The 21,065-nt window shown below is 38.9% G+C and overlaps 1 protein-coding gene across 3 annotated transcripts in view; it reads right to left on the bottom strand.

The window, feature by feature from the left end:
• The window catches only part of frmd4a (FERM domain containing 4A), a 125,002-nt gene that overhangs the window by 103,895 nt on the left and 42 nt on the right, over window positions 1-21,065 (bottom strand). The window contains exon 1 of one of the 3 annotated variants that reach the window (XM_053678110.1): window positions 20,736-21,065. This exon is cut by the window's right edge and continues 42 nt beyond it. In XM_053678110.1, coding sequence (XP_053534085.1) covers window positions 20,736-20,801 — 66 coding nt within the window. In that variant the 5' untranslated portion in view covers window positions 20,802-21,065. Of the gene's footprint in view, window positions 1-9,407; window positions 10,073-20,735 lie in introns of those variants that run through there. The other 2 variants (XM_053678107.1, XM_053678106.1) reach the window with 2 other exon arrangements.

Here is a 21,065-nt window from a genome sequence, read left to right as displayed (position 1 = left end):
GGATTTCTATGAACACAACAATTTAATTAAAACCATTGCTCACCCAGGCCAGAGTCGATGCACAGGTCACATGAACAGGCTGAAGCTGGGTGAATGCTATAGATTTCACTAAATGCATTTTACAAAATACAGTCCAGGATTTCGGCGAGGATTTTTGTGACCATAGAATTCCGGATATACGTTTTAAATGTATAAATTTATCCCTAACGAGCAAGCTAGAGACGATGATGGCGAGGAAAAACTCTCTGAGATGATATGAGGAAGAAACCTTAAGAGGAACCAGACTCAAAAGGGAAGTCATCCTCATCTGGGTAACACCGGATAGTGTGATTATAAATAATTTCACTCTATAACATACCATATGGTCAAAAAATGCAAAAACGCAAAATGATAGCAACTAGCCACAAAGGAAAGGCTAATCAGACAAGCTCTGATGATGATGATGATCAGAGAGTTGAGAATTAAAGGTACTTTTCTTTGTGGCTGGGGTAGTACTATCCAGTGTACTTATTTAGTATGTATCCTTCATCTGGAAAAGTAAATAGATAATCGATAATTGCTATAATTTGTCCTTAAGGACCGCTGATTCTGTTCTGTACCTTTAGAGCTTTACTCTAAAAGCGGATTCATTTGACCTTCCCAGGTAAATGTTATGGAAAAGTACAGTGTAGTGCCTTTATTTCTGAGAGTGTAGCAAAACAGCTAATGTTACTGATAAGACTGCCCCAAAACCTGCCTGTTCCATTTGATAATAACTACAAGAATATTATGTTAGTTTTTTTTATAATAATAATAATAATTATTATTATTATTACAATAGTAAAATCTACCCACACTACAGTATAGTGTATGTTAAGTATGAAAACTAGTCTATGGACTGGAGAGAAAGAGAGAGAGAGAGAGAGAGAGAGAGAGAGAGAGAGAGAGAGAGAGAGAGAGAGCTCAGATAGGGGGTACAAGTTGGTACTTACTTATACCAAGTAAAAGGGGCTCAGTTCTCTCAGAATGAATGCCATTATTGTGTGTTTAATGAGCATTCAAATTAATCCCACAATTTAAATCTGACACAAAAAGCCCTTGAACAGTAATTTACTAATTAGTCTTTGCAGATGAGGTTGATCATCCACAACTCAGACTGGGCGGAAAAAAAACAACAAAAAAACAAAACCCTGCATGGATCCAGAGTTATTAGAGTTACTCTGTACAGGATTGTGAATACTGAGTCACTTCTTTGGTTCCCTCTATCCAAAAATGAGGCACAAATCACAAGGTGAGCTCCCTCTGCTGGTTCCACCATGTCCTCCTCTGGGATTAACCTGCACTTGTGTGTGTGTGTGTGTGTGTGTGTGTGTGTGTGTAGAGTGCCATCTGACAGATCACAAGAGGCTACGGGGATGTCTAATGTGGGGAAATTTGTTCGCAAAAATCAAAAATCAAACTGGCAGTTAAATTCGTGTCGATTGGAGAAGAAAATGTGCAGTCATAAGGATTCTCGTGGAGAGTCACATGGAGACAATTGTGTCACTGTGTTACAATTTCAAGGGCGCACTTATTATTATTATTATTATAATTATTATTATATTTATTTTTTTGGACAAAACAAGCTTTTCTGAAAGCAATTCTCAGTACATTAGGCATGAATTAGACATCCTCCAAAAAGGAAACTGTGAATCACACTCACACTCCAACGCACAAGTTCACATGATCACACATCACAGATGACCAGGTCTCTAACGAGGAAATGACATTATAGTTCAATTTAATGAGCCTCAATTAGCATTCTGTCTCTCACTCTGTCCTTCCAGTGCAACAATGAGTCTCCAGGGAGAGGTCGAGCACAGCAGCAGGCTGTTCCCTAACACTGTGTGTGTGTGTGATTCTCTTTCCTTAGCTGAATGAGCCACAGATTAAACTGTACGCAAAAGGAGGTCAGGTGTAGGAGGTAACGCTGTATTACAACATGTATATCCCACACTGTGGGATGAAGCAGCCTCAGAAACCATGCAAGGAGAGATAACAGACACATGTGAAACAATGGATGAGACTCCATAATAGATGGTTAAATATACTGAATTATAATCAAATGAACAGTACTGAGTGGGTGATGAAGATGCAAAATTATGATGTGAGCTGTGTGATTTTCGTTTTAAAATCCGATTTGACGTATGTTTGCGTACGTTTCATAAGTCGGATACACGTCATATCTGATAGTGGTCATGTGACTGTAATGAGAAATTCATGCTTCTTTTGACCACATTGCACATCACACTATGCATATCTTTATAAAAAAAAAAATTTGCTTAAGTATACTACAGTTGGAAAGGAAGTACATAAATAAGTACATATTAAGTACTTGTCATAGTATACTTAAGATACACTAAACTGGGACAAAAACTTATAAAAGGTCTCAGTTTACTCAAAAAACATGTTTGACCTAATGAATCATTTACGGTTGATCTATAAGTAGATAAGAAGACCTGAATTAAGATTAGAAATAAGTCTCATAACCACACTGCATTTCTAAAATGGAAGTACAATTCCCTCATTCCGAAAAGGTTGGGACGCTGTGTAACATGTAAATAAAAACAGAATGCAATGATTTGCAAATCTTATAAACCCATATATGATTCACAACAGAACATAGAAATTTTTGAATCTGATGGCCGCAACGTCTCAAAAAAAGTTGGGACGGTGCAACAAAAGGCTGGAAAAGAAACAGCTGGAGGAACAATTTGCTAATTACTTTATTTTTTCCTTAAAATGATACATTTCCTCAGTTGAAACATTTGATATGTTTTCTATGTTCTATTGTGAATAACATTTGGGTTTGTCTGATTTGCAAATCATTGCATTCTGTTTTTATTTATGTTTCTTTCCGTTTTACACAGTGTCCCAACTTTTTTTTGGAATTGGGGTTATAATAGGTCGCTATAATTATAAAGTTGACTTCTAGAACTTAATAAAGATTCTGTTACCTTTTGTCCATGAAAGTGACCTAGAACAGCATACTGACAAAGAAAGAAGGAATTTCACTGACATGACTGATGACAAACCATAGGCCTGCTCATTTATTCACCACTAACTGCCTTTCTGAAAGTCTGTGAGCTTTTCTCAACCTGGCAATCACAAACACATGCTATATGAGGGAGCTCACTGTGTTGTTGTTGTTGTTTTTGTTGTTTTACATTTGAAAAACATCCAAAAAGTTTTCTGTGAAGTGCCTATATATGGAAGTGCAAAGAGCCAGAGTAGAGTCTTCAAGATTCTGAAGCTTGTGGCCAGAAAAGTGTCGAGTGCTCTTATACATGGCCATACTTAATTAAAAACTATTTTATTGTGCTTAAGTTAGTATAAACTAGAATTAGAGTTCTTTCATTTGAAATTATTTTATTTTGCACACATCCATCCATTTTTTGTACCGCTTATCCTAATCAGGGTTGCAGGGAGCCTGAAGCCTATCCCAGGGAACTCTGGGGGATACCCTAGACAGGGTACCGACCCATCGCAGGGCACGATCACACACACTCACACATTATGGAAAATTTGGAAATGCCAATCAGCTTACAATGCATGTGTTTGGACTGGGGAGGACACTGGAGTACCCGGAGGAAACCCGCTGAAGCACGGTGATGTGAGGCAAATGTTTGCACACATTCACAGTGTCATATTTACGTTCTCAACTTTATTCAAAACTTTATTTAAGACTTTATTAAAAAAAAATATATAATAATAATTTTGAATGTTAATGTTTATGTATCAGTATACTTTTAATAAATGTGGATAAATATGTACTATACATGAATGATTATTTTCTCCTTCCATAAAACCAGGTCATCTTCTAAAGTTGTAAATAATAAATAAATAAATAAATTGATAATTGTGTGGATACTGTAAATGCTGTAATATATTAAAAGCCCTGCATCTAGCCTGTTTTTTTTTATTGCCTTCTTGTCCTGATGATGATCAAATGACAAGCCACCAGTCTATCTCTGGAACAAATAATCAATGGGGTCAGTGCTGATGCTGGATTATCTTGCAAATATGACGTTTTTGTCGTTGTTCATGAAGCACGTGGATCGTTATGTGATTTGGAAAATGCGTTCACACTAAGGATAGATATGGGTCACGTGCTAAGGTGACATAAGAGCAGATTTGACAGTGGTTTGCAATATGAACAAAGCCACAGAGAGGAAGAGTGAGGGGGAGGCGACCCTCTGTTTCTGCTTAATGAAGCACAACATGTCTGCGTTACATGGTCTGGCCACTACATTTTACACACTCTGTAGCACAACCTGTCAACATGACCATGACATAGTCATGAGAACGAAACGCTGCTACGTCGAATGTAATACTCAGCAACAATATAATATTTCCCAGCTTCCTCTCTACATATGCACATGCTCCATACTGCTGTTTCCTCTTTAACCAGTACAGCTCAAGCAGTCAATTATAATAGCCTGGGGACAAAAGCAATTGGACATAGACTAGACCAGCATACACAGGATGCAGCTGAGCCTAATCCATCCACCATAAAGATGGAAAATGAGGGACAAGGGGAAGACAAAAAAGAAAGAGGGATGAGCGAGATGCAAACAAAGGTGGTGGGATGGAAGAGGGAAGGATTTTGTAATCAGAGTGAGAGAATAGCCTTGGCTTGTTTGATTAAATTTCTTTGTCTGCTGATAGTAATAACGATGTCTTCTCATTCGTCACTTCGCCCCCACGGCTCATCTCTCAGCCTCGGAGGAAAGCCTGGAATTACTGCAGCGTTTCAAAGAAGCCAATCAACCGCACGCAGCATGAGAGCCACACGGCTGCAAATCCTTCCCTATGATCCACACGGCACGTTCCAGCACCGAGCTAAGCATTCATTTAACGCTCATTTCAGCATTTAGCATATGAAGAAGTGCTTAAAAAAAAAAAAAAACCCCACCCCAACTCTCAAAACACTGAGCTATAACAAGCAATGATGGCTATAACAGTGATATTAAAAGCAGCCGCTGGTACCTGCAGAGAGGAGAGATCACTACGTCTGTGTGAGACAAAGCCATACGATGTTATTCATCAGACAGGGGGAATTTATCTCACTGTTATACAGAAAGAGGAGACAGAAATGAGACGTTACCGTGTGACGTTTATTCATACTTCAGATCATTCAGTACTCTAGAGGAGTTCCTGGAACTCTACCTTCATAGAGAATTTCATTGCAGGCTTAAACCATTGGATGTTGGACTAAAATGATATTTGTATTGGGAGTATCATAGTAGTAGGTGAGGATATAGTATCAGCACTCTTATTGTGCTAATAGTCTTATTGTATTAACCCTTTAAACTTCTCAGGGGGTCCAGAATCACTCTTAGATATACATGCCGTTCTTATTAGTTTTACGTATTCACTTAATCGCTATAGTTAATAACTAAACAATATACTGAGATTTTGATTTTAAGGCTAATGTTTGTCGTAGTAGTATAACTACTTTACTAGTAGTAGTGGCTGTAGTAAACATGATGTAGTAGAGGTTTTAGTTGTAGTGGTTACGAGTACTACATTGGGAATCGAAAAGAAATGGATGGAGAATGACGCAAAAACGGGCTGAGATGAAATTATCGCTGTTTATTATTACTGCGTCTTTCTACGTTCGATAAGGAGGCTCAATGATAATTACGTAAGCAATCCAGTGCCGATGATGTTCGCAGCTGCATATGGCAAATTATATAACATATTTGAAATTATGAACATTTAATTCATATTCTTTCTTATAGAGCATGTCTGATTTAGTTTACCCCGACGTGTTGATTAATACCTTACCTAACGAACATGTACTAGCGTACTTAACACACTCATGTCGTAGTTAAGGTCATTAGCTCTTTATTAGTATGTGCCTTAACTCATCATCAGTTCATATTTAAGTAAGTATTCATTCATGTATTAGTGCATGATTATCCATGTACTGTTACCGTAAAGTGTTACCTTAATAAACCATTACTGACATTACTCCCAGGACAAATAGTGATGGAGTTGTAGTTAGTAATAGTACTACTACTACTACTATTAATAATAATAATAATTATTATTATTATTAGTAGTAAAAGTAATATTGGCTATTAGTACTAGTAAAAGAGAGAGACATTGGTAGTAGTAGTAATGGTAGTAATATTAGTACTAGTAAAAGTGACGGTGACAATACTAGTAATAGAAGTAGTCCTAGTAATGGAAATAGAACTAATAATTAGTGCGAATAAAACTAAGAGTGACAGTGATATTATTATTATTATTATTATTATTATTATTATTATTATTATTATTATTATTAGTAGTAGTAGTAGTATTATTAGTAGTAGTAGTTGTAGTAGTAGTAATTGTAGTTATATTATTATTAGTAAAAGTGACAGTAACAGTGGTAGTCATAGGTGTAATAAAACATAAGCAGTAGTATTCATTTTAAAAGTAAGGGTGATAGTAATTCTAGTAGCAGTAATGCTATGGATTGTAACAGTAGGTAGCATAGTAATGATCACAGGAATTATTGCATTATTGGTTATGGTAGGAAAATAAGGAAAAACTCCACACATCAACTAGTTGCAGCACGCACATGCAAACTGCAATACACACCTTTTCTGCATGCTGCATTGCTCACATTCGGGTTTAGCAGCGATACTAACAGCATCTGCCAAATTAGTCCGAGCAGTGGGGCAGCCATGATGGTGCTGAGTTTTCAATACATGAACGCATTAAATCTGCCACTAATGTAATTTGCTATCAGAAGAGACTATGAGCACATGCACACACACACACACACACACACACACACACACACACACACACACACACACACACACACATGTGTGAACTCATGATAAACTGTGCTCACATGCCCTGACCAGGTCAAGCTGTGACCGTGCATTAAGGCAAGTGCTCTCCTACTGAGAGAGATTAGAAATGAGCAGATCGCTAACATGCTGCTATTATAAATACACAACGGCATCTATCGGGTTGATGATATATTCCAGTACCCCATCAGAAAAGAAAGCGTAAGATCCAGTGCTGAATCTAAAACAGTTTCAGATATGCAGACAGTCTGCGTTTGTCTGTGTTGCTGCTGAACGATATTATATCACTGTTATTAACCACTAAACCCTGCGAACCAGGTTGTCAGAGACGTCCTGCCTCAGGCCAGAGAGAGAAAGAGAGAGACACAATGGCAGAAGAGGAGAACACAGCAGGGGATGAGTACTGGTAACGTGCATGAGGAAATCCTCTGATCAATAATTCATACTGCTGTAATTACATACATGTGCCTGAGAGAAAAACTGAGAGAAGGAGAGGTGAAGCAGTGCTGTTACACATTACCGTCAAGTATTTCAGTTAGCCTTTTATTGTCAGAATGTGTGGGGGAAGGAACTCAATTACAGCAACAAACTTCAGCAACATAATGCCATACTAATTATTCGGTATTTAATGAGGAAACGGACAGTTACGCAAAGCTGCATTTCCCATACAACATAACCTTCCATCCGTAACGCTTATCCTACACAGGATCGTTGGGGAGCCTGGAGCCTTTTCCAGGAAACTCACAAGGCGGGGGACACTCACACACACATTCAATTTGGAAACGCCAATCAGCCGACAATGCATATCTTTAGACTGCTATATGAGGGAGCTCAGTATGTTGTTGTTGTTTTTATTACATTTGAAAAACATCCAAAAAGTTTTCTGTGAAATGCCTATATATGGAAGTACGAAGAGCCAGAGTACAGTCTTGAAGATTCTGAAGCTTGTGGCCAGAAAAGTGTCGAGATACTTTTTGGCCTGTGGGCAGAATGTCGGAGTTTGTGACTACTTCACACTTAGTGCTCTTATACATGGACATACTTATTTAAAAACTTAAGTTAGTATAAACTAGAATTCTTTCATTTGAAATGATATTATTTTGCACACATTCATCCATCCATTTTTTGTACCGCATATCCTACACAGGATTGCGGCAAGCCTGGAGCCTATCCCAGGGAACTCTGGGCACAAGGCAGGTGACACCCTAGACAGGGTACCGACACATCGCAGGGCACGATCACACACACATTATGGAAAACTTGGAAATGCCAATCAGCCTACAAGGCATGTGTTTGGACTTGGGGGAGGAAACTGGAGTACCCAGAGGAAACCTGTGAAGCACAGGGAGAACATGTGCACACAGGGTGGAGGTGGGATTCGAACCCCGGAGGTACGAGGCAAATGTTCTAACCACTGTTCTAAGCCACCATGCCCTCCTCACTTGAATTCACCACGAAGCAAAACGTTTTCCTATATTGCTCCTGTGTTGAAAAGTTTAATAAAATTAAACAAGAGCAGGTTTTTGTAAGACTTTCTGTCACATCTCACCGCTTTTACGGTTAGACTGAAACGGTTGTTTACAGTTAATTCATGATATACTGTATACTTACATATTATAATCATTTATTAACAGAATTCAACATCTGCCCCTAGACTTCCATTATAAAATGATGTCATAGTACAGATGTTTTCAGTTCCTTTTCTCAGTACATGGAAGCATTCCGATATTCCTGTCAGTTGTAAGCACACCCACAACCCCAGATATGTACATAAGGCTGAAAAATTCCAGAGTATTCCTTTAACGATAGTTTTTTTCAGTACAACGTGCAGCTGTTTGAATGACTACTTAAACATCTTCCTTTGAAAAAAATCTGGCTTGGAAGAAAAGTGTCGAGTCGCTCGTGCGAGTATGGATTGAGGAGAATGATTCATATAACTCATAACTCAGCAGGTAGGAGCCTGTCCTGCGTTTGATGACTGACTGACACCTCGAGGTCATTCCATAAGGAAGACGCTTAATTATACCATCTGAAAATGAAATTTCAATTTCAAATTTCATCAGGCATGCATAAGCAGATGATCCTAATAGGCATCCATAATCATAAATCATTATAATGAGAATTTTATCGGCCACTTATGGAGCGGCTTTATCCTGGAGTACTGCTGTCATGACCACCTCCACACCTGCTATATTTAGAAATGCAGACTCTTATACTGTATCTTCATATGAACTCGAGCACTCTGAGAAATAAAGGGACCAAACTGTACTTTTCCTCGTGACCTTTAATTTGGGAGTGAGCACGTGTTGTAACTCGAATTAGCGTTTAAAGAAAAGGTACTGGTCCTTAGTGCCCTTCAAGAATTATTCATGATTTCAAGTGAAAGAAAAGATGTACCCTTTATAGTAGCATATCGGTGAAAAAGAAAAGTACAGTTTGGTCCTATTATTTCTGAGTGTGTACACTTAAACCCACACATAAACACAAAGGCATGCACGCTCGAATGTGTCCCACTGTGTCCTCTATCTATCTCTCTGTCTGTTTCCTTGTCTTTCTCTGTGTCTGTCTTCTTCTTACCCGTTCCTCGCTGTTCCTCCGAAGGGTAGCCACAGGCAGTTTGAAGAGCAGCCTGCGGCTCCTGCTAGGCGTTACAGCCGCCTGGACCACCATGCTCTCTGGCTGACTGAGAGAGTGTGTGCCACGAGACGAGTGTGTCTGCTGTCCCGGAGCAGACAGACGCTCTCGGTCTGCCCTCGTCTCCACGGCTCGCTTCTTTTCCAGACTGATGCTCTCGTTCCTCTTCTCTACAGTATATCACTGTGTATATTCCGTCTTGTGTGTTTCTTCTAATCTTTGATTCTTTTATCTTCCCAGTGTGTTTGCCTCTCTGACTCTCTCAGCCCATTCTCTGACAGCTCAACTGCTTTCTTTACGAGGTATGTGTGTCTTTCTTTCGGAGTAAGTGCGTGAGAGCAGGAGGGAGGGAGGGAGGCTCTTCTCTCTTTCTCTCTCCCTCTCTCTCTCTCTCTCCCTCCCTCTTTCTCGGTAAGTAGCAGAATAGCTCCTGGGTAGAGAGTACTAAATACGTCAGCTCTTCTGGTCAGGCTCAATCCAGGTCACTGGATTCATATGAACATGCATGCCCGGAGCATGTCATGTGACCAGGCACGAGGATCTGTTTGTGTGCATGCATGTATGAAAGAACGCCATCCCTTTGTTCATCCAGTTTATCAGTATATACAGTAATGCATGTGTGTGAAAGGAAGTGTGTGTGTGTGTGTGTGTGTGTGTGTGTGTGTGTGTGTGTGTGTGTGCTGTACAATGACCGAGCTTGCTCTCAAACAGAATATTTGACGTTTCACCATCTGGTGCTCAGATTAGCTGTAAATCACATGGCTGCTTTTACCAAGCTGTCCACACACACACATACACACACACGCACACGCACACGTACACGCACACAAAGAGAAAATGCCCCTAAGCTGCCAACAAGATTACACTAGGGATAACTGTATGTGTGTGCGTGCATGTGTGTGTGTGTGTGTGTGTGTGTGTATGGTGAGGTAATAAAAATGGAAAGTAAAAAATAAGAACCAAAATGATATCATCATGGTACACACCCGCTCCTTACTTAAAAACACGATTGAACTGAAGTGATTATTAATCAGATTCTGTGAAAACAGCAGAGCTACTTAATGCTGCGTATTATTTAAGATTCCAGATTTAAGCTGGCTTTCCACTGAACGGTTTTGTTGTTGTCACAGACAAAAATCGCACATTGTAAAAGAATTCTTTGTTCATGTGTTGAGATTGGAGGTCTCCTGTGACATTCTGGCCCACAAAAAGCTTTGGCAGCTCCCGAATTTTTTCAATAAAAATCTCAGAGAGGTTCACAAGTGATGCAACAGAAAAGCTTTCGCCCTAACATTAGGACATCACAACGATGCCACAACCATCTGTGGTCAGGAGCCAAGGGAGCAAAATTGGCCGTGCTCACTGGGTGGGAGGGATGCAATACGCTCTCTCCCCTGTCAATCACAGCAACACTAGCCAATCGTGGACATCTGTGAGCTCATGAATCTGGAAGAGGGTAGAGAGCACTTTCTTCTGAGTGTGTTAGCCTGCCCTGTGATGCAGCAGAGGAGCAGGTCAAAAAAAGATGTCATTGGTTGGCTTTATGTGACTCAGAAGAAGCTGATTGGTAGCTAACATGTGATAAACCTCAACTATAATCACATAAAAGAAACACATAGAAAGGAGTGAGAATATGATGTAGGATATTCAACTTTCCATAATATACAGTCAATCTCATTTAGTTATAGTTAAAAGTAGAGATTAGAGATTAGAAGTAGAGACTAGATCATTTACAAGCTGGAGTTTAAAGCATGTAAATACGCTACTGAACTATAATATAATATAGCCCACCAACTAGTCGAACCCGACCTGTCAGTTAAAGAAAGCTGCTATTAAGAGGCTTATAGACAATATTTTTAGAAATATTTTTTGGACTGAAATTTCACAAGCCGACCAAAGAAACTGATCGATTAAATAGACTCGTGATGAGATTTTTAAACAAATATAGCAGGCTTTCCATGATACTCTGTCAGACAGTAAATCCTAAACTTACACAAAAAGGTATCATTTAAGGCAGGGCTTCTCAACTTTTCAACTTTTTCAACAAAAAATACCTTCAGCACTGGTTTATTAAAAAAATAATAATAATAATACTACTAAAAAAAATATATATATATATATATATATTTTTTTTTTTTAATATTTCTTTTCAAAATTAAGCACATACTGGACTTTAAACGTGCACAAGGCTATTTTAACCATTTTGTTGAAGCCAAAGAGCTCTATAGAACCTGTATTTTATTTTAATTGTCTTGGGATTATGATTGACATTTATTATAGGCATAATATTGTTTATAATGGTGGTTTCACCACTGTAAGTAAATTAGTAAATCAGAGACCCCCTGGATAGGCTTCATGAACATCTGTGCCCATGGGCTTAGAGGAGACAAAAATCACAATATCAATCACAGAATCAAAACACTGTTCATTTTTTATTATTTGTTATACTTATATTACATCTCTTCATTTCTTAAAATCTATGAATAAGGTAGGCCTTTCCCCAGATTTCTACTAGCCCTAGCTCTGTAACCAGCATCATCTCAAACTCACAATTTTTTACAGCAGAATGTTACTATAGAGGACTTATTTCTGTGAAAATTTCAGGTTCGTATCTGGTCCCCCGCCAGAGATATTCAAGTCGAAAATGAGGGGAATTTTAAAAAATTGCATTTTCTCAATCCCATAAAATTAAGAGAAGTCTCAAACCTGAAATGTTCTGCATGTGTACTATACTCACCTAGGTACCTCCTAAAAAAGAATTAAGACTGAGACTCAAACCCTTCCCATTATAAATTGACCCCAAATGTGGAACTGTGAGCAATCCTGAGCATTAACTTCTAAGTCTAAGCAACAAAAATGTTTATATATGTACAAGTACCTTGTAATGTGCTCTAGAGATCAGATTTAGTTCTAAGGAGCTAGGACCATCCTGAGCCGATATATTGAGGTTTCTGTAAACAGCTGTATAGCTAAAATTTGTTGTGTGCCATGACACAAAGATGGCCATCCGAGTTAAATCAAGAAAAAAAAAAAAAGCCGATATATAGAGGTAATCACTCTCCAAAAAAAAAAAAAAAAGGAAAATTACAAAGGAACCTGCACTGGACCACTTGAGATGGAATAACCCATAAAGACCCATGATGACAGAGATTCCTGCTACATACAGTCAAATCTATGGTGGAATATCCATCTTTCAACAATAATAAACCCCACACAAAACATTTGCACCATCGTATATGTAGGAGACGACTTTACTCTCTGAATAATCTAGTAAAAAAGTAATCTAGTAAAATCTGTGGTTTGTAAATCTCTTGAAGAAACTGCTAGAACATAAATCTGTTGTATTATGAACAGATTTTTTTTCATTATTAATCCATAGAGAGAAAAAAAATGAAGGAAAGGTGGAGATATAATTGGAGCAAAATGAGTTTGTGATGAAGATCAGACATCATGCTACAGTATGTACAGTTATATTTAACATTTCTAATAAAATCATATGAAGAAAGGAGCCGGCATATTGAGCAGGATATCCGGCTTTCCGTAATAACCCTAGAACTGAACAGTAAATATTAAACATCTACACAATGGCATGGTTAGGAGGAGACAAGAGACTATCTGGAGAGTTCGGTACTTGTGACACACACTGCAATGAACCCCCCCCCCCCCCACCATCACCACCTGGAATTCATCTCTTATTAGTCATCAGAAGCTTTTGTATGTGTGTAAGTGTGTGTAAGTGTGTATAAGTGTGGTTTAGAGCAGAGATTCTCAACCTTTTGTAAATTAAGCCCCCCCCCCACCCCCACGCCTCCCCTATCATGTGGCATGCCCCCATAGATAGATAGATAGATCTATCTAAATGATAGGGGAGACTTGTTAGAAATTTCCAAACTTTTGTCCAAAAAACAAAACAAAACAAAAAAGTCGCTAAAGGAATCTGAAAAGTCGCTAAGTCGGCAACACTGGTCTGCACTGACAGCTAGATAAAAGGCAGGCTAAGCTCCGCCTCTCCCCAACAAAAAAGAAAATGCAGAGGGAGAGGGAACGCGGGGTTTTTCAATTTATACACATTCTATTTGAAAAACAATAAAATACACAGAGTCCCCAAACGATTTGTGTGGTTTTTTTTCCGTTGAAAACAATTCGCGCCCCCTTTCTGATCTCTCCACACCCCCCTGGTTGAGAACCACTGTATTAGAGAGAAGGAAGAAGCTGGCTGTCATCATATAAACAGCCTAAGATAAGCAGAAAGGAATGAGAGAAAGAGATAAGCCGTGCCTCCTCCAATATCCACTAATCATTTATTTAGTTGCTGGCTGAATCTGGAATATTAAAGTGCTGCTATTTTTAACCCTGACACATGGTTCTGCGAGTCATTCTGGATTTTGGAGATGACTCTGCTCAGAAAGCGGATCCCTGATTCCCTTTTCTGGGTCAAACTGAGAGACAGCGGCTGGTACACTCATTCTGACTTCTGCTGCTCAGACAAGGATGTGGTGCTTTCTAATGTTATTTTTTAACATGGGATTTCCTAACATCACCAAAATGCCTGGGAGCTGAAACACACACACACACACACACACACACACACACACACACACACACACACACACACACACATTTCAGCTAATAGACTTGGGCACATGGTTCTCAAAACTCCTGTGTACTGCAGTAAATTAACCTGTCACACACTTGCAGTTTGGTTAAATGAACTTATGTTTTCCAACCAACACAATACTCCCAAGAGTTGCTCGATGCTCACAACACACAAAAGGCGAGGGATGGAGGGGTGGGGGAGGTCGATCGAGAGAGAGAAGGGTACTGTAGGCAATAGTGTGGACTAATTGAGTCAGTACAATGGCTGTAGTTGAACTGCTTTAATGGAGAACTGGAGCTCTGAGACCCAGATAGCCCATGGCGAAGAGAGTGTGTTTGAGTGTGAGTGTGTGTATGTGTGTTTAGACTCGAAACTTATGTTGGACACTCAGCCACAGGCTGACATCCATAATGAAGTTTCATAAATTAGCATATCTATTGTAAAAGACTCAAAGTGTGTGAAAGTGTGTGAAAAAGGCATTAGGGAAAGACACAGTGTAATGCCCGGAGCCTGTGCCTTCCTACACTGAGTAATCACACACACATTTGATACACATTAGTCATGATGGGTGGAGGACGAATTCATGCTGGCTATGATAAACAGAGAGGGGGGGACAGCGAGAGACAGCATCTGGAGCAACTGTGAATAATTTATTGGCTGCAGATGATACATTTGCGAACAATAGCTAAACAAAGTGTGTGTACATGTCTGTTAAAAGTACCTGTGGATGTGTTGTTTTCTTTTAAGTTCCAGAATAGGCCGAGCACTTTGTTAGCTGCTTCTCCTAAGTTCTAAATGAAAAATACTTGGAGAAACAATTCAATTTTAGGCAAAAAATACAAATAAAAATTTGTTTTAAGAAAAACAAACAAACAAAACAACTCTTTAGAAATATTAGAAACAAATGTAAGATTTAGAGATAAATGTATATGGGGAATTAACACCTTAGAAACAAATTTCAGCTATAGGTCTTTATTAAAATGTTCTCATGTGCCCCAAACCTTCATGATTCAACGGTTAGTGTGAGTTTTAAATTTACATTGAACAATAAATTATTGAAATCAATTGAAACTCCAATAGAGGGGCACGGTGGCTTAGTGGCTAGTGGTTTGGGGGTTTGAATCCCGCCTCTGCCCTGTGTGCACGGAGTCTGAATGTTCTCCACATGCTTTAAGGGTTTCTTCTGGGTACGCCGGTTTCCTCCACCAAAGACATGCATTGTAGGCTGATTGGCATTCTCAAATTGTCTGTAGTGTGTAAATGTGTGTGCAGTTGTGCCCTGCGATGAGTTGGCACCCTGTCCTGTCCAGGGTGTCCCCTGCCTCATGCCCCGAGTTCCCTGGGATAGGCTCCAGGCTCCCAGACAACCCCTATAGGATAAGTGATATGGAAAATGTATGGAGGGGATGGATGCATCTCTCTGCATTGATATCATTTAACCACACCTATGTCTACCATTACACTATTTGAATAATATATTCAATATATACTAAATAATTTGAGATGTAATCTTTTTAAAAACATATTTAGTGTAGCCCACTTCAGCACAAATTTGTGCTGTTCATGACATATTATTACACTTACTGGGATCATGAAATAACTTCTTGCAAGCACGCTAACACGGCTAGTTTGAAAATGTGGAAGTTCTCTGTAAACAATGTAAACAATGTGTAAAATCCCCGTAAAAAGCTAAACAATTTACAGCCTTCCACATTCCGAAAAGACCTACGTTACTGTTCGGCATTACCATGTGACTCGTGACTAAGAGCTAAACGTAGACATGAAGTTAGCAATGCTCGGTATGTTTAGTAAAGCGATGAGCTGATTTATTAAATATTTATCTTATTTAAACCGAGTAGTGGTAGAAGTGGGCGTGGTGAGCATTCGAGTGAATGTTTTATACATTGCTATGCATTGTCCTGTAAGTATTTTTGTAGTGAATGGTAAGTAACTAATGGTAAGTCATTTCAGAAACGGGATTTCAGAAACTTAATAATTCATTCATAAGTCATTTCAGAAACTTAATAATTTGCATATGGGATGTGATAGGTTCAATGTATTAAGCCCAGTTTGTGACATCACAAACTGAGCTAATACTTAAATAATACAATTTTATTTTTAATGATTTGTTTTGCATAAAATGGATGAAAAATGCATTAAAGGGCTGAAAAATCGCATAAAATGTCCGGTTTTGAATGAAAAACAAACAAACAAAAAAACCCAGTTTGAAACCATTTCAGCATTTTGACCATTTAAAAAAAATCTAATTTATGAATTTGTGTGCACTTTCAAGGAAGCGGATAAGTTACTAATCAAGTCATTTTGGACTTAGAGAGGAATAAAATGTTTTTAAGGAAGGCTGGAGATATTTTTAGACCAAAATAAAGCAAGTATGAACATAGAAACTCTGATGTATAGCACCACAATGAGAAAGAAAACAGGGAGTTCCCAAATACAAACATTCTACAAAAGAACTTATGTAATAATGAAAGCACGTTGCTAGCTGAGTCTACGGTGAATACACGGTCTATTATAGTGAATATAACAGCACACACGCAGAGAGAGAGAGAGAGAGAGAGAGAGAGAGAGAGAGAGAGAGCGAGAGAGGCAGAGAGAGACAGAGAGAGACAGAGAGAGACAGAGAGAGCGAGAGAGGCAGAGAGAGAGAGAGAGAGAGAGAGAGAGAGAGAGCGAGAGAGGCAGAGAGCGAGACAGAGAAAGAGAGACAGAAAGAAAGAAAGAGAGAGAGAGAGAGAGAGAGACAGAGAGAGAGCGAGAGACAGACAGACAGAGAGAGAGAAAGAGTAAGAGAGAGAGAGAGAGAGAGACAGAGAGAGAGCGAGAGACAGACAGACAGAGAGAGAGAAAGAGTAAGAGAGAGAGAGAGAGGGACAGAGAGAGAGCGAGAGACAGACAGACAGAGAGAGAGAAAGAGTAACAGAGAGAGAGAGAGAGAGAGAGAGAGAGAGAGAGAGAGAGAGAGAGAGAGAGAGAGAGAGAAAGATGCTTATAGTCACTCGTATTTCCAGTAAACAGACATTGGACGAGCTGCTGTTCCTGCTTAATAACAGAATTGAATACTTGCATTATGAGGTTGACCCACAAAAAGAGCACCTTTAGTTTATCCCATAACAGCCCACACACACACACACACACACACACACACACACACACACACACAATGGCTGACTTCTCAAATACATGTGCTCACAATAGATAGCAGTTTGAATACAGCAGGGACACCACGATGCTGCCAAGTGCTGAACTCGAACACACAAAGACACACACACACACACACACACACACACACACACACACACACACACACACACACACACTAACAGACTAACAGTGTGTGTGTGTGTGTGTGTGTGTGTGTGTGTGTGTGTGTGTGAGTGTGTGCAATGGATGGGTAATAAAATAGAGTCATGGTCAGAGCTGGCCTTTAGTTCTTGCTGCTGCTCCCATGGCGACAAGTGACAAACTGCAGTCGATCCCCTGTGCCACCCAGCACACACACAAACACACACACACACACACACACACACACACACACACACACACACACACACACACACAGTAGAAATCTCTGAATCTTTTGATTTTAGAAAGTTTAAAGTCCATTCAGCTAAATCGTTCAGACTGATTGATTTATTCTGGAGGGCTTTATACCCAAGCAACGTAGTGACTGAAGAAGCTAAAGAAGGGAGGGTGGGTCAGGCATTCACACAACTGTAAATACTGCATGACTTACCTAATTAACATATGATTAGAAAAACACTGACACACACTGCTAATTCGACTTTGGACCTGGCATCTCAGATCTACATATGTACTCAAAAATGAACGCGTTGTTCCCCTTTACTGTTCGACACACAAAAAAATGGGGGGAAAAATTATGACCATGGTTTCATACTATCCTGTTGTATACAACCTCTCATTAAATGTGTATTGTACATACATTCTGAAGGAAAATAAAGCAGGAAGGAAGAAAGTAGCAGAGATTGTCTTTGCCTCTGCTGACTGTTGCTAGTACAGCTAGCTTGTTTTGCTAATCTGAAACAAGCTACTACAAAGCCTAGCATATAGCATGAAAGTCAAACAACCAATTTTCATACCGATACAGCAGAACAGATATTTAACTCATGATTTATATATCTACTGTCTCATTGGAACTAAAACTGCTATATGTGTCTTCTCAAAAAGACAAAATCCAAAAACACAAACAGTTCATACTTCACAGGATGCTAACACACCGTGTACGAAGCAGGAATCAACAGAAGGTTAATCTAAATGCAGCAGCTGCTTTGGTGCTTCATTAGCCTCAAGATGCAATTTACAGAACCACAAGACACGTCTAACTCTTAAATTTAGGACAAGCCTGTCTTCTGGGGAAGTTTTTCCTCTTCACCTCAGAGAGAGTGAGAGAGTGAGAGAGAGAGCGCAACAAACCTATAATCAAGCTAAACATAGCCACCGATTCTGCAAGGTTTCAGAGATAAGTGGCAGAAATATAGAGACGTTTCAGAGAAAAAGCGACTCGTTTCCTAAAATAACATGAGAAACGTTTGGTCCGAGGACTGAAGGGAGTGCGTAATGAAGCGTGAGGATTGAACTGATGGAAAGCAACACCAAGCAGCAAGGGCAAGACATTTTCTACAAACGTGCACTTCTTATCAAATGATCAGACTCGTTAAGACTGGAATTAAAGCAAGAATGCATCATCGATTCATGGAGATTATAGTAATCATACAAGCACCAACTCCCCACGGTGATAATGTAGCTATCGACCTCAGCTGGAGCGTTAAGACGAAAATTAAAGTGATTATGTCGTCTTATTTTTTCCCTTTAAAATATAGGCAGGCAGACACACACACACACACACACACACACATATATACACATATATACACATACATACACAGAGTCACTGCTACTTCATAACTAACACATTAGTTCTGGTGAAGATGTCTGATAGGCTACACTCAAATAAAATAATATTCACGCAGGACAGTGGCTTAAAAACCACCAGACTTCACCAACTGGACTTTACTTTAGCTAGCAGCATTTTCCTCCCCAAATGTCATGTCACTGCCGTATAAGTGCCTTACAAATCTTTGACCTGACAGCAATCAAGTCTGAATAAAACTCACCCATGTGAACTCGTTAGTTTACTATGTAGCATAGTCTCATTAAATATTCAAGAAGCATCTAATTATTTGACATAAATATATATTATTTTATAGAATTTTTACTTTAGAGTCCATGGGCAAGTCTTCCTTTCCCCCTAACCAATGCCACACCCTTCTGTAGAAATGACATACACCTCATGAGTTTCCTTTTAAGGAAAGGCAGCTGTGTTCTATAGTGGGCGGGGCTAAATTCCAGGCTGGAGAAATATCCAATTAGACCTGAAATTAAGAAACTAGCCAGATGCATTGCATGGTTAAAAAGAAAGAAATAAAAGAAAGTAAATCCGAGTTTTTCTTAGCACAGTAGCTTAGAAACGATATGATTAAGTCTGGCAACACTTTTAAACGCCACGATTTGCGTCTTTAACCCTTCGATGCGTAAACGATCACATTTCCAGATGTTAGAAGGTTTTATTACTCAATAATGCATGCAAATCATATCAAATGAATTTTGACTGAGGTTAGCAGCCATCAGAGAAGTAAAATAGGATATAAACATTGCTGCTGAAAAAATACTTGCAACATTTTAAGTCTAAAATGTGTTTTGATGTGCAAAAATAACTGAAAAATACCATTTCAAAGAAATCCAGTATAACAATTGTGTGCAACAGCTAAATAGTTACATGATGTGTTAATAAAATAATAATAAAAAAAATACATTAATTAAGCTAATTTTACTTGATGAGACCTTTTTTATTTCTTTTTTTTCTTTTTTTAATGTAAAACGTTTAGACTAAAAATTCCTGAGCCTTGTTGGATTGGGAGCAGCAACACTTAACGTGGAGTAATGAAATCATATATTTCAATAACGTGAATACATATGTTATACACACTAATAATGATAGATATAGCATTGGAGGTGAATTACATCTTATATATTTTAAAATAAAAACAGCCTTGAATTTACAGAGTACATTTGTGTTAACTGTATATGAAAGGGTTAAGACTTTCCCCAAGATTACAAAGTATAATCTAGCATCCTGTTGACACTGGACAGTTTATCATTAGAATACTTAACACTGATGAATTTGTCTTTCATTTTAAGGACTGATCTTGTAGTGCTCACTTTGCCATTACTAAAGGATATAGATAACAGACATGATCATTATAGTCATCATCATAATCATCATCAGAAGCAGATGTGAGTGCCATAAGGCTGGATTAGATGTGTGATTGGGTGGATTGGGTTATGCAGGTGAGAGAGTAATGCACTGTGGTCGAATTGAAAAGCTGTTCTAGTTGGATGATAACATGTAGGTATAGCAATATTTAACTACCTAGTACTGAATCCTGTGATCAAAGTTTTCCCCAAAATATTATTCAAATATGATCTTAAGCAGACAGCTAAAATAAATCCTATCCATAATCCAGCTCAAACTGAAGGAGTAACTTAATTATTGTCATCATTATAACCATCAGTCTTAGCTGTATCAGAGAGCGTTCACCTGACAAGAAAATGACAGTTAAGTTAGAAAGACTCACAAACACATCCATCAGCATGTGCTCCAGTGTAGCCTCCAAATCGTCCAGTCGAGCCGCCAAAGTCATGATGTCACACGCGGTCTGATCCCAAACCTTCAGTCACTAAAATCAGCCCTGAGCGAGACTAATTACAGGTTCTCCATCAACCTCAGCCTTCTCAATCCCAGTTTCTTAAAGTACTGACAAGAAAGTTCCCATAACCCAGCCAGGACCCAGAGCAGACTGTGCTCAGTCTCAGTGTGCATCAGACACAGACATGCCAACTGCGTCCTGCTGAAAGTCTCAGTGACGTCGACCGGTTGTAAATGTCTCAGTGTTAGCTGCATCCGC

The sequence above is a fragment of the Ictalurus punctatus genome, chromosome 4 (genome assembly GCF_001660625.3).
Source record: "Ictalurus punctatus breed USDA103 chromosome 4, Coco_2.0, whole genome shotgun sequence".
Taxonomy (NCBI): Eukaryota; Metazoa; Chordata; class Actinopteri; order Siluriformes; family Ictaluridae; genus Ictalurus; species Ictalurus punctatus.
The sequence above is the reverse complement of the archived record's forward strand: the minus strand, read 5'-3'. Positions and strand labels throughout refer to the sequence as shown.